Source organism: Sylvia atricapilla, chromosome 10 (genome assembly GCF_009819655.1).
Source record: "Sylvia atricapilla isolate bSylAtr1 chromosome 10, bSylAtr1.pri, whole genome shotgun sequence".
Taxonomy (NCBI): Eukaryota; Metazoa; Chordata; class Aves; order Passeriformes; family Sylviidae; genus Sylvia; species Sylvia atricapilla.
The window spans coordinates 1,323,251-1,336,442 of record NC_089149.1 but is presented as its reverse complement, the minus strand read 5'-3'; the positions used below and the strand labels follow the sequence as shown (position 1 = coordinate 1,336,442).

The following is a 13,192-nucleotide window of genomic DNA, read 5'->3' as shown; positions in this document are numbered from 1 at the left end:
CCAAGGCTCAGAGCTCTGCTCTCACCTGGAACATCCCCAGCTTTAATCCCACCTGAAATTCACTTCTCAACACCCCCAAAAATCTGTCTTCTAATTCCACACAGCTACAGTGGATCTTTGCCCACTCCTGGAGACATTTCATTGTCATTTTTTTACTCAATCTCTCCTCTACACCCTCCTGTTCCTCCATAAACTCTCCAAGCCCATCACAGTTTTGCTCTTTATTCATCTCCAAACATCCATCCCTTTTAATTTCCTCTCTCCTAACAAGCTTTGTTTTCCCTTTAGGCCAATGCTGTTGGAGGAAATCCCTCCTGAAGTTTTCATAATGGAGCTCCTGCTCTGTAATCCACGAAAAGCTCTCCACCAGTGTGTGCAGAGCAGGACAGACAGACACAAAACGACCACAAATTGTGTCCTGATCCATTAGTTCTTATCAGCTGTGGGCTCTGATAGACCAGGTTTTAATGTTTTAATGTAAAGACTGCAGCACTTTAATCCCACACTAAAATAGCTGTGTGGAAAAAAAAAAAGAGGAGGTTAACTGGAGACAGGTGCCAGTAACACAAATACAAAAACATTCAGTGAGACCATCTTTAAAAAGTCTTTACAAACTGTGCAGTAGCAACCCCTCAAAAAATATATATAACAGCAATTTTTTTAAAGGCAGTATTAAAAAAGGAAATTCTCAAAGGCCTCACAAAAAACCATAATCAGCAGGGTTTTACTATCAGTTATTTAACCACCCTTTTCACACTGCACTTGAGGAACCTGGTTTTTAATAGTACAAATTAACTGCTGAACACAAAGAATTCTGCCAAGCTGGGAGGGCTGAACCCAGGTTAATTCCAGTTCACGCTGCTGGGAAAACATCCCCAAAGCCAAACCTATCCCAAAGCCAGCCCTAAGCAGCAGCTCCCCTGCCCCTGGATGTATAATAAATAAATAAACTGCACACACACTGCAATATGAAATTAATTAGACTGGAGAAATGGTAAAGAAAAGAGACGTAAAACCTGATCAAACACCTCCTTCAGCCACACTGCCAAGGATCAGCTCTCCAGGCAGGATTAATTCCCATAAAAAAATCTTTTTTTTTTCCCCCCCCCTTCTTCTTCTTCAATATGTATAGATGCACTTGCTGGGTTTGTGTCAATTTTTAAGTTGAAGTGCATTAAAGATATTTTAAGGCAGCAGTTTGCAGTTTAACATAATGGGAAAAGCCAAAGCCATTTGGCAGACAATAAAGCAAACTTGCATATTCACAGGCAATTCCAGTGGAATGCTCTGTAATCACAGCATCGGATGCAATCAGGGAATAAAGGTCAACGGGCTTTGGTTAATTCTATTTAAAACCTCCGTGAATTAGAAGATTTGTGCTGCTGCAAGTTCTGCTGCAAAGTATTTTCTGCGTGATGAACTGGCAGAACAATCACAGTGGAAACTCTCCCAATATTCCCAGGGCTCCATCCAGCCCAGAATCCTGCGGGAGCACAGCAGCAGAATATTCTAATAAGACCTCTCCTAATCTTCACCCAGCAATAATTTCCAGATGATATTATTATTCTCATTTCCTTGAATAATATCCATACTCCAGGGCCATTTTCCTTCTCATATTCAATATTGGGCATGCTCCTATCAAGATTCCTTTCTTCATATCCTGTCACGGTATCAATCACTGCCTGCTGTCCACTCAATCCACTTTTGATTTATCAGCCGCCGTCTTTCTGGACTCCATAACTCGACCCAAACCATTTTAGCAAGACAGTGACAAATAACACCCAGGATCACATCAACCTGTTCCACTTAGTAAACTAAAGAACAGGAACTGTGACATCCCTCCATAAGTATTCCCTGCTATTCCCCCAGCCTGATGTATATTAATGAGGAGCCGCTATTGGAAAAAACGCTTTCCCCCCCCCTCCACCTTCCACATCAGCATCTAATATGATCAAATTAGGAAATGGGATGATTTATTAAATTCCGTGGAGCTGAAATATTCCTTTCCCAGCTCTGGAGATGTGTGGTTGCAGAGAGGGAGCTGTTGCTTCCAATTTTTCCACGGGAGGATGCGGCCGCGCTTCGCAGACGAATTATTGGCTTTAAAAAGATTGCGAGGAGGCGAAATGTTATTAAGCAAATGCTCAGTAAAACAAACTAAATCGGTTTTAAAATTCCTAATTTAATGTAAATCTTGGTTGTTTCTGCTGAAATTCAGTTTGTGATCTTATTAAGTCGTATTTGCATTGTACTCCCTCGCTGTAGGACAGCTCGGAATTTATGGCATTACTGGGGGAAGCTGCAATTTTTTGACTTTAAAAATGCATCTTAAAATGGAATAGTTCTAATATGCACAAGTTTCCTTATCTTCTCAAATCAAACACAGCCATTACTGGGAAGCTCCACTCGTTTAAAATGCATTCAAAGCAGAATAATTATCATTTGCACACACTTTCTTATAAAGTAGAAGCAATACTGGGAAGCTCCACTTGTTTAAAATGCTTCCAAAATAGAATAATTATAATTTGCACAGGTTTTCTTCTCTTCCCAAATCGAGTACAATCATTACTGAGAAATCCCACTTTTTTCACCCTAAAAACTGCATCTAAAATAAAATAGTCAACACATGCACAAGTTTCTTTAGCTCCTCAATTCAAACACAACCATTACTGGGAAGCTCCACATTTTTCCCTCTAAAAATGCATCTAAAATAAAATGATCATGATGCACACGAGTTTCCTCATCTTCTCCAATAAAATACAAGAAATCAGTTTAGGTTACAAACAACACCTATTTAAAATAACTTGCACATGTCATAATAAAATCCCAACTTTTCCAAGTAAAACTTGATTATCTCAGTGCTTTGCACTGCTGCAGATGTGTAAATCACCTGCTCAAATAAAAGACTTGGGTTAGAGAAGTTATTAAAAAAAAAAATCACATTACTTTTAACACCACCTTCACTACCTTGAAAAAACAAATTAAAAGCTGGTAGAAAAGATGTTCCAAGGTACAGAATCCATGCCACCTGCATGATTTATACCAAAAAACAATTCCAGGGATTTAAAGAGACCATGTAACAACCCTTTAACTTCCAATAGGAAGATAATTTTCTAGAGGCAGACTCATAATAAACAAAATAAAAATTTTAAAACGGCATTTCTTTGGTTGCTACAGGGGAAAACCCTGGGAAGGTGCAGCAGGAGGGTCACAAACATGAGGCTGATTTTCCCTTTCCTGCACCTTTCCCTCTCTCCCTGGCAATCCAGAAGTTGGGAGATGATGAGGAATAACCCATTCCTCACCACAGGATCACACAAGGGGCTGCCTGAGTTACTCTGGATCCTTTGATTAATTATCTACAAGGGGTTTCTTTAGTATTTACCTCAAAAAGAAATCCTAGGGAAGTGAGATTGGCCCACCCAGAACAAAAATAAAAGCAGGGATTACAGATGGAATTCATGACAGTCCCATGGCACCACTATAAATACACATTTCCCATGACAAACACTGTCACACCTGCCCCAGGTCATGAGATGGGAAATCCTCAATCCTGAAGCACCTTTTCCCACCTTTTTTTATCTTTTAGGTTTATTTTTTCTAGCCCTCCATCATTCCCTCTCTCCCCCACGATCTCTCTTGCAGCCTGAGGAATGCTGAACTCCTTGGAAAGCTGGTGAGCCTTTGGGTTGAGTGACTTTGAGGCAGAAAAAGGATTTTTTTTGGCATCACTGCAAGAGCTCAGCACTGACAACCAGGGCAGGCACAGGCCTGGAGCAGCAGCTTTGTGCTAAACCAAAATTTAACTCTCCAAAATTCAGATTAAGCCACAGCTGCTCAGTGCCACCTTACAGCAAACCCAGAAAAAGTGACAGTAAAGGGTGGACTGTGTCCTATTGGGGTTAATTTTTAGCTTTTGGACCCTTGTGGGATCATTTAGGATGTTATTTATCAATATTTTCCCCTCAGTGTGTGTGAATAGGAGCAGCATTTAAAGGAATGTGCTGCTCTACCCCTCTGGTGTTGCACATTCACTACGTGAAATATGTGATACAGAAAATATTTAATAAAATCGATACATAAAATATTTGATACATCAAATATTTCAGACACAGTATTTCCTAGCAGTAACCACGTTTTTTCAAGTTTTTAGGTACCTAATTTCCATACATTGGAACCATGATTAAGATCAAATCCCTTGGAAAAGATGACCACTAAATCATAGTTAATGAGATCTGCAATTTATATTTATTATCAATTCCTTTAAATCAATTAAACCATAGCTAATGAGATCTGTAATTTCTTAAGTACTGTTTTATTACAATAGAGAAGCATTTTAAATCGGTTTATCACTCTTCCTAACATTGAGTGCATAACACACTGAAAAACTTTCCTTTTCACCTCACTCTTCTGACATTTCTGTGAGCTCAAACTGATTTTCTTCGCCAAAAATAAGTGGATATTGACAGGAATATCAGGGAATATTCACAGGAATAGCTGCACAGCTCTGATGGGGAGGATACTCCAAGAGAGGTCAGGCAGTTTGATTTCTAAATTTGTTTCTAAATCTAAATTACTAAAGCTAAATAATCAAATTTCTACCACAAAGGCACTGCAGCAATAAAGGGTCCAAGCAACTCTTGCAATGAACAGCTGGGAATAAGTCATGGCACAACATAAAAAAAGTGGAATATTCACATCTTTCAACAACAATTTTTCAACCTTTAGAGGCAACAGCTGCCCAGGTTTGGATATGGAAACCAAACTTTGGAACAAATTCTTGGTGCAGGCACACAAAATCACCTGGCTGAAGATTTGAAATATGTAACCAAACAGCTTTGATCGGCCTGAGCCACTCAATAATTAATTTAAAATCAATAGGAAATGCTAATGGGAAACCTGGTACCCAGGATAAACTTCAGTTAAGCCTCTTAATTGAAAAACACACACAAACACAACCTGAGTTTAATTAAAGAAGAAAAGCAGATTTTATAAAACCGTTTGCAACTTCTGGGTAAGATTTAAATATTTCATCTGTGAAATGTTTGTTTGTCACAAACTAGTGCCTGCAAACTTTCACTGCAGATATTAATAAAATATTAATAAAAGATTGCATAACTAAAGACTCATCCTTTTCCAAGAGAAACACAGGTGAGAAAAATCAGTTTATTCTGAACTTGAGGCACTATGTGTGGGAATTATGGAATGCAGGAACCAAAAAAAAAAAAAAAACCACAAGATATTCCCAAATGATTCCACAGCACCAAGAGGCCCTATTTATGCTTTCTTGCTTAAATCAAATGCAAAATAAAAAAATAAATACCTTCAAAACTGTTTCACCAGGGTAACTGAAAGATTTAATGTGTGGAGAACACTCCAGAAACCCCAAAGCAGGAATTTCAAGGGATGTGTGGTTCAAACCATCACCTGCAGCCATTAGTTCCATTTATTCCAAGCTCAGGAATCGTGTCAGGATTTTCCAGGACTGTTTTTCCAGTAGGAATAACACTCTTTTTTTTTTTTCCTTGGGGTCACTCTTACCTCCTGGTCCTGCTCTTTGACCTGGATCTTTGGGATCTGTAGGATTTCCCTCTGCCCCTGGAGCGGCTGCGCTTCCTCCTGGAGCCGTAGGAAGAGCTGCTGCTGGATCTGTGTCTGCGCCTGCAACAGAGCCAGGGAGAGGCTGAAAAACCTCCAAACAACAGGGATAAAGTCCTAAAAATCCCTGAGAAAACAGGGCCAGGGAGAGGCTGAAAAACCTCCAAACAACAGGGATAAAGTCCTAAAAATTCCTGAGAAAACAGGGCCAGGGAGAGGCTGAAAAAACCCCAAAAAACAGGCATAAACCCCCAAAAAACCCTGAAAAAAACAGAGCCAGAGTGAGACTGAAAAAAACCAAGAAAAACCAGGGATAAAGTCCTAAAAAAGCCTGAGAAAACAGGGCCAGGGAGAGGCTGAAAAACCTCCAAACAACAGGGATAAAGCCCTAAAAATCCCTGAGAAAACAGAGCCAGGGAGAGTCTGAAAAAACGCCCCCAAAAAATAGGGATAAACCCCTAAAAAACCAGAGCCAGAGTAAGGCTGAAAAAACCCAGAAAACCAGGGATAAACCCCTAAAAAACCCTGAAAAAAACAGAGCCAGGGTAAGGCTGAAAAATCTCCCCAAAAAAACAGGGATAAACCCCTAAAAAGCTCTAAAAAAACAGAGCCAGAGTGAGGCTGAAAAAAAATACCCCAAAAACCCAGGGACAAATCCTAAAAATCCCTGAGAAAACAGAGCCAGGCTGAGGTTGGCACTGCCCTCCAAACCCCAAACAAGAGGGACAAATTCCAAAAACCCCAAAAACCGACGACAAACCCCCAGCAACTTCTGAGAAAACAGAGCCAAGGGTGAGGCTGGCACTACTCCCAAAACCATCAAAATGAGGAACAACCCCTCAACAATTCCTGAGAAAACAGAGCCAAGGTGAGTGTGACACTGCTCCCAAACCCCAAAAAACAGGGACAAATCCCCAACAAATCCTGAAAAAAGGTGCACAAACCTAGGGGGGAGTTTGGAGACTGCTCAAATCCCACAATTCCCCCACAACAAATAACTCACACAGGGACACTGCTGCCCTGAAGAGCTCATCCTCCAAAATCCACACCCCAGCCAAAAAGTGAAGTTTAGGGTGGGGTCCTTAACTACTATAAGTAGTAACCAGTTAATCAGTGTTAATTTGTTTCATTTGAGTTCATTTAAGGGCAGTTCCCTCCTGAGCCCAATCAGGAATCAAAAGGGGCTCTTCCTTTTCCCCTCCCTCGCAGTTTCATTTATTCAAAGAAAAAATTCTTCTACAAGAAGAAAGGTGAAAGATATTAAACCCAACACCCAAATGAAATCCAAATCTTAACATTTCCTCTCCATCTCCCCAATAGTTAACTAATTAAAAATTACAACCCTCCCTACTTTTTGGCCTTTAAGAGTGATGAATATTAAAACACAACTGCTGGAATTCAGGATGATATTTTATCCAGCATGAGGGAAAGGTGCTGCAGGAGCTGGAATGCTGGGAAGGATATTTAGGTTAGGAAAGGGAATGTGATGTTCCTGCTGCATGAGGCACAGGAATTCCAGAAACTGCTGCCTTTGATTCCTGAGGTTCAGGGATAAATCCAGCAAAGAATTGAACTGCCAAGAGCAAATGCCCTGCCCTAAGAGCAAAGCCAAGATCCCAAAATCAGAGCCTTGGATCTTTCCTGGATGCAGTTGGAGTGCCCTGGGGTCAAAAAAGATCCCTTGGATGTTTCCTGGATGCAGCTGGAGTGCCCTGGAGTCCATCCAGCCCAAATCCCCTCTGCTTTCCCTGGGAGCTGGCCATGGCTGTGCTGGAATAACAGGATTCCAGCTGCTCACAGGGCAGCTGGACACTGGGAATGTTTTCCAGCTCCACTTCCCAATAAATTCACCAGCACAAGCCAGACTGAGGCAGAGGATGGAGCCACAGAGATGCTCCAAGGGCTGGAGCCAGGCTGGGAGAGCTGGGAATGTTCACCTGGAGAGGAGGAGGATCCAGGGAGAGCTCAGAGACCTCTCCAAGACCTAAAGGGGCTCCAGGAGATCTGGAGAAGGACTGGGGACAAGGGATGGAGAGACAGGACACAGGGGATGGCTTCACACAGAGAAAGGGCAGGGATGGATGGGATTTTGGGAAGGAATTCCTGGCTGGGCTGGGATTCCCAGAGCAGCTGTGGCTGCCCCTGGATCCCTGGCAGTGCCCAAGGCCAGGCTGGATGAGTCTGGAGCAGCCTGGGACGGTGGGAGGTGTCTGTCCCTGCTGGGAAACAAAAGAGTTCTTTTACTTCCTGAGGTTTCTCTGGTTCAAAGCAGAAGTTTCCTTTAGATCTGCACATTCCCTGCTTTATCCTCCTGGAAGGAAGGAGGTGTGGGTACTTCTGCTCACGGTGGTGGGTTGGGCGTTTTATTTTAACCAACACGAACACATTTTCACATCTCTCAAGTTTCAAACCAATCCGTGCCACAAATTCCCAACCCACGGGATTCCAAACCCTGCCGTCAAATGAAAGAGCTCAACTTCAGAAAACTCCCCCAAACGCACCTTTTCTCATAGGAATGGGACCAGGACTGGAGATCCCGGGAGCGCGACCTGGACCTGGATTTCCTCCCCGACTTTTTGCGGCTGTAGGTGCGGCTGGAGGAGGAGCTGCTGGAGGAGGAGCGCCGGCGGTGCTTCTTCTTCCTCCTGCTCCTGCTCTCCTCCTCCGTGTCCGAGGAGCGGCGGCCCATCTTCACCCTGCACAAAACCCAAGCTGTGAGGAGCTCTGCTCTCTGCCTCGTGTGGGTTTATGTTTATATATATATGAAAATAAAAAGCACGTGGTTCCCTCTCCTCCTGTTCCCTGGGATAAGATCCCAAATTCCCCCCGGCTGTCGCCTCCTGTCAGGGACTTGTGCAGAACCACAAAGTCCCCCCTGATCCCCCTTTTTTTCCTGCTTTTCTGCCCTTTCCCAGCTCTCTCAGCCCCTCCTGGGGCTCCAGACCCTTCCCCAGCCCCGATCCCTTCTCTGCTCCTCCTCTTCCCAGCACAGACGGCTCCAACTCGCTCATTTCCTCCATCCAAACTTTCGCCTTTCCTCTCTCACTTTTGGCCCCCGAGGCGGCGCCTCCGGATCCAGCGGGGAGAGCCTGGAGCAGAACAAAGGAAAATTCCCCGTTAAGGACACCGAAATTCCTCCCAAGCGCTGCCCGGAGCCAGCGCCGGGAGCCGCAGCAAGCACGACTCGGGACTCAGGGGAAATCCTTGCGTTCTGGACGCGGCAGCAGCGCCGGGAGAATTCCCGTGCTGTCCCAGCGCGGCACGGGACAGGCCCGGGAGCACCGGGATTGCTCCGGGAGCTCCCGGGGATCGCTCACCGCCACCCCCAGCACCTCCAGGGCTCCTCCCCACGCAGCCGAAGCCGTGCTCATCGCGGCTCCTCGGCCATCCCCAGCGCGGCCGGGCCTGTCCCGTGAGGGGCTGCCCCGGGGCTGTGCCCCCGCACCGTCCGCACCGGAGGCCGCGCACACCCGGCCCTGCAGCGGCCGCCGATCCCGCGCTGCCGTGCCCTGTCCTTTGTCCCCCGTGTCCCCGGTGTCCCCGGTGTCCCCCCGTGTCCCCCCGTGTCCCCCGTGTCCCCCGTGTGCCCCGTACCTGGCGGAGCCGCCGCGGCCCCGGTTCGAGCCCAGCGCCTTCCGGGGCGGCGGGCAGGCAGCGCCAATCCACCGCCGAGCGCGCCCAAGGCGGCCACAGCGAGCGCAGAGCTATCGATGCGGCGCGCCGGCGAGCGCCCACGCGGGACGGGACGGGGATAGGACCGGGATCGGGGCCGAGATTGGGACCGGGGTAGGGTCGGGGTTGGGACGAGCATCCCGCTGCCCACAGGGGGATGTAGAGCCCACAGAGCGCTGTCTGCACCCTGCCCAACGCGGCGACCCACGGGCTGACGGCGTGACACGCCGCGGGTGATGGGCAGGAGGGGAGCGTAGGTGGTCCCGGGGTCGGGGTCCCGCTGCCCACGGAGGCTGCAGAGCCCACGGAGCGCTGTCCGCACCGTGCCCATCACGGTGACCCACGGCGTGTCCCGCCCGCTCCGTGTCCCGCCGCGGGCACAGCGGCACGGAGCGGTTTTCGTTCCGTCCCCAAGAGTTAAAGGATGATCGGGGTTTTCTGGCACCGAGAGCCGCCCCCGCGGGAAGGGGACAGCGCTCCACTCGCGGCGTGGGCACCGCGGCCGTGTCCGCGGGACGGAGCGCTCCGGCCGCGGGTGGACACGGAGAGAACCGGGACCCACCGGACCGGAGCGGAACTTCTGCCTGACAACGAGCAGAAATACAACAGAACGGTTTAATCGCTTCGCTTAATTCGATTTTCTTCCCGAATTCGGTTGGTTTAACGCCAGCTCCCCAGCGCTCGCTCCTCCGCCACGGGAATGGCGAAAGGCGCGTGGGGATAAACGAAATGTCCGGGCGGAGGGGCCGGGGAGGGTCACCGGGCCGGCGAGAGCCGCCGCGGGGTCGGTCACACCCAATCCCCCGGTACCCGGGGCCCCCGGGATCGAAAACGCCCCGCGGGAGCGGCTCCCGGGCGGCGCGACCGGCGCGGCCCCTGGCGCGGGGGAATCGCCACCGGCTGCCTGTCGCGACAGGGTCCCGTGTCACCTTCTCGGAATAAACGCCGATGCCACCCCCCGGTACCGAACCGGCCCCGGTAAATGAACGCTCCGTTATGTGAAGTCATCGCCCCAAAGGTCAATGAAAAATCGATCCGCAGGCAAGAGTTAAACCATTCTGAATAATTTATTCGAATTTAGCAAAGGTGGGAAAGAGGCGAGTTCCGTCAACAGAAGCGCTCCGTAGTGGGATTTAAAAAAAAAAAAAAAGGGGAAAACAATATTAGCGATATTGGCCGATTTGGCTCTATAATCCGATGCGCTCCCGACGCGGCCGCGCTCCTCGCTGTCATTTATCCCCGCGGTGAGTCGGGGCGCCCACGGAGGAACTTTGGCGGCTCCCTCGGGGCCGGGGCCGCTCCGGTTGGCCGTGCCCGGGGCTGACCCGACCCACGCGGGGCGGTGCGCGGAGTCTGCGCGGCCCCGCCGCCCCCCCGCGCGTCCCGGTGGCCACTCCCCCGCCGCCCCGGCCCCTTCTCCTCGCCGCTCTCGCCCGGGACCTCGCGCACGGTCCCGCGCCTAATTAAATTAATTAGGGGCGCAGCTCGCGGCGGGCGGGCGGTGCCGTGGCCGCAGTGCCCCGCGGCGGGCGGGCGACCGCCGAGGACGGGAGGAAAGGAAAAGGGAGGAAGGAAGGGGTCCATTCAGAGCTCCGAGGGGAGGTAATTCGCCGGGAACGAGGGGCCGGCTTTGCAAAGTATAAATAGTGCCACTTCAATCGCGGCGTCGCTATCAGACCCCGGGAGCCCTGCACGTCGGGCGGCACGGCACGGCCCGGCCCGGCCCGGCTCGGCACGGCCCGGGGCGCCGCCGCCTCCCCGCCCCGTGGATGCCCGCCCGGGGAGCCGGGGCAGCGCGCCCCTGAGCCATGGAGGAGCTGACGGCGTTTGTCTCCAAGTCGTTTGATCCTAAGGCTAAGGAGAAGAAGGAGCTCATCACCTACCGCGAGGTGCTGGAGAGCGGGCCCCTGCGCGGCGGCGGCGGCCCGCGGGAGCCCGGCGGGGCGGCGGCGGAGGCGGCCCGGGAGGACACGGGCAGCCCCGCGCTGCGGCCGGCCGGCCGCTCCCCGCCGCGGGAACCCGACGCCGCCGCCGAGAGAGCGGCCGAGGCGGCCACCCCCAAGCTCAGCGACGGTAACGGCGGCACCGCGGGCTCCCCGTTCTCCCGTACCCTTTCCTCCCTTTTTTTCCCCCCCGTCGGGGTCGGTAGGCGCGGAGCGGTCGCGGGTGGCCGGGGCTTCGCGGGGAGGCTGCTCCCGGTGCCGATGGGCGGCTGCCCGGGCTCTGCCAGCCGCGGGAGATGGGCGGCCAGCCTCGAAGTTTTTTTTTTTGGTTTTTTTTTTGTTAGATTAAAATATTTCAACCCGGATTTAACTTGCTCGGAACGCGATCTTGTTCCCGTTCGGCGGCCCACGGGAAGCCGCGCCGCTAACGAAAGGCCGGCCCCGCGAGCCCGGGGACTCGCGTGGGGCCGGGCCGCGCTGCCCACGCTCAGCCCCGCGCCTTCCAGCGGCTCTGCCCGCGGCTGTGACGGCGGGGCCGCTCCCGGGGCCGCTCTCGGGCGCCGCGGGAAGCGGCCGGGCCCGTGGCCGTGGGGACCCGCGGATCGCTGCCACCCTTTTGTTCGGACCGGCGGAGCGCCCGGAGCATCCCTGAGCTCCGCGGTCGGTACCGCGGGGGAGCCGCGGCGGCACCGGCCCGGGCGCTCCCGGGGATTCAGTGCTCCGGCCCGGGGCGCGTCTCCGGCCCAAATTCGCCCGAGGAGAAGCGGCTCCCGGGGGAACGCGGAGCGCCGAGGGGCCGCGGTGGCTCCGGGGACCTGTTGCTGCGCATCCCCCGGGGCCGCGGCGGGGCGGGCGGGGAGGGCTCGGCGCGGACCCCGTTCCCCCGGGCTGCGGTTACCGGAGGCAGCGGCGGAGCCCGGAGCGGCCGCGGCGGAGGCGGCCTAGCGCGGCCCAGGCCCCGCTCCCGGCTGCCCCGGGCCCGAGGGGCTCCCGGCCGCATCCCCCCGGCCGCCGGCAGCGGGGCCAGCCCCGGAGCGCCCGCTGCCCCCGGCGCCGCCGCTCTGACTGCTGTGTCGTGCCCAGTGTCCCCAGAGCCGAAAGAGCGCAAGGAGGATGCCAAAGCGATGGAAGACGAAGGGCAGACGAAAATCAAGCAGAGGAGGAGCCGGACGAATTTTACCCTGGAGCAGCTGAACGAGCTGGAAAGGCTTTTCGACGAGACGCACTACCCGGACGCGTTCATGCGGGAGGAGCTGAGCCAGCGGCTGGGGCTCTCCGAGGCCAGGGTGCAGGTAGCCGAGGCTGCGGGGGCTCCGTGGGTGCCCGCCCGCGTGGGTGCGTGTGCTCGGGGGAAGGGACAGCTCGGGAAGAGCCGGGAAGATGATGGGGACCGGCCCCATCCTTGTGTCGGGGAAGAGGAGGCGGCTCTCCGGCTCCCAACTTCATCCGGCAAATCTGCCGCCGGCCTCGCAGGGTTTTGCCTGCCCGGGATTTGTGTCCCCGTCCCTCGGTTGTGCCGTGTTTTATCCCAGCTCCGCCGTTTATTCCGTGCCTGCCTCGGCAGCCGCTGCCGGTCCCCGCTGCCCGGCTCATCCATGGACACGGAGATTCCCGTCATGGATGTCGCGACTATAAACCGAGTTAAAAACCGCCAAGGGAGAGACAATGACACAGAGATTTTTTTTTTTTTTCAGCTCGTTTCTCCTCGTAGTTCTTAAATGTTGAAAGGGCACGAAAATTGAGCGAGGTGCCTTTGTTCGGGTTTAGGAAATGCAGAAAGTCCGGGGATAAACCCGAGCTATTTGGAGCTTTCTCTCCCCTCTCGGGAAGCCGCGGCTTCTCTGGGTTTAACCTGCGCTTTTCTCCCTCCCAAAGTTGGGGGGTTTTTTACCCCCAAACGGGTTCCTGTGCTGCTTTCTGCGAGTTTTGTCGGGATGAGCTGAGGAGCGAGGAGGAAAGGGATCCCTCAAATGAGGACA

At 52.0% G+C, this 13,192-nt stretch overlaps 2 protein-coding genes and 1 long non-coding RNA gene across 4 annotated transcripts in view; 2 read left to right on the top strand and 1 right to left on the bottom strand.

Moving 5' to 3' along the window:
• The window catches only part of RSRC1 (arginine and serine rich coiled-coil 1), a 101,601-nt gene extending 92,347 nt beyond the window's left edge, over positions 1-9,254 (bottom strand). The window contains exons 1-4 of one of the 2 annotated variants that reach the window (XR_010744344.1): positions 9,193-9,254; positions 8,638-8,687; positions 8,100-8,296; positions 5,542-5,661 (exon numbers count right to left, since the gene is read on the bottom strand). Coding sequence is in view for 1 of the 2 variants with exons in the window: in XM_066325673.1 (XP_066181770.1) it covers positions 5,542-5,661; positions 8,100-8,109 (130 nt within the window). In the remaining variant the exon portion in view is untranslated. Of the gene's footprint in view, positions 1-5,541; positions 5,662-8,099; positions 8,297-8,637; positions 8,688-9,192 lie in introns of those variants that run through there. The other variant, XM_066325673.1, reaches the window with a different exon arrangement.
• Positions 1-13,192, top strand: part of LOC136365325 (uncharacterized) — a 133,193-nt gene that overhangs the window by 109,605 nt on the left and 10,396 nt on the right. The window lies entirely within an intron of this gene.
• SHOX2 (SHOX homeobox 2) overlaps positions 10,886-13,192 on the top strand; it is a 4,721-nt gene continuing 2,414 nt past the window's right edge. Inside the window, 2 exon segments of the mRNA XM_066326427.1 lie at positions 10,886-11,343; positions 12,297-12,505. Coding sequence (XP_066182524.1) covers positions 11,079-11,343; positions 12,297-12,505 — 474 coding nt within the window. The 5' untranslated portion in view covers positions 10,886-11,078.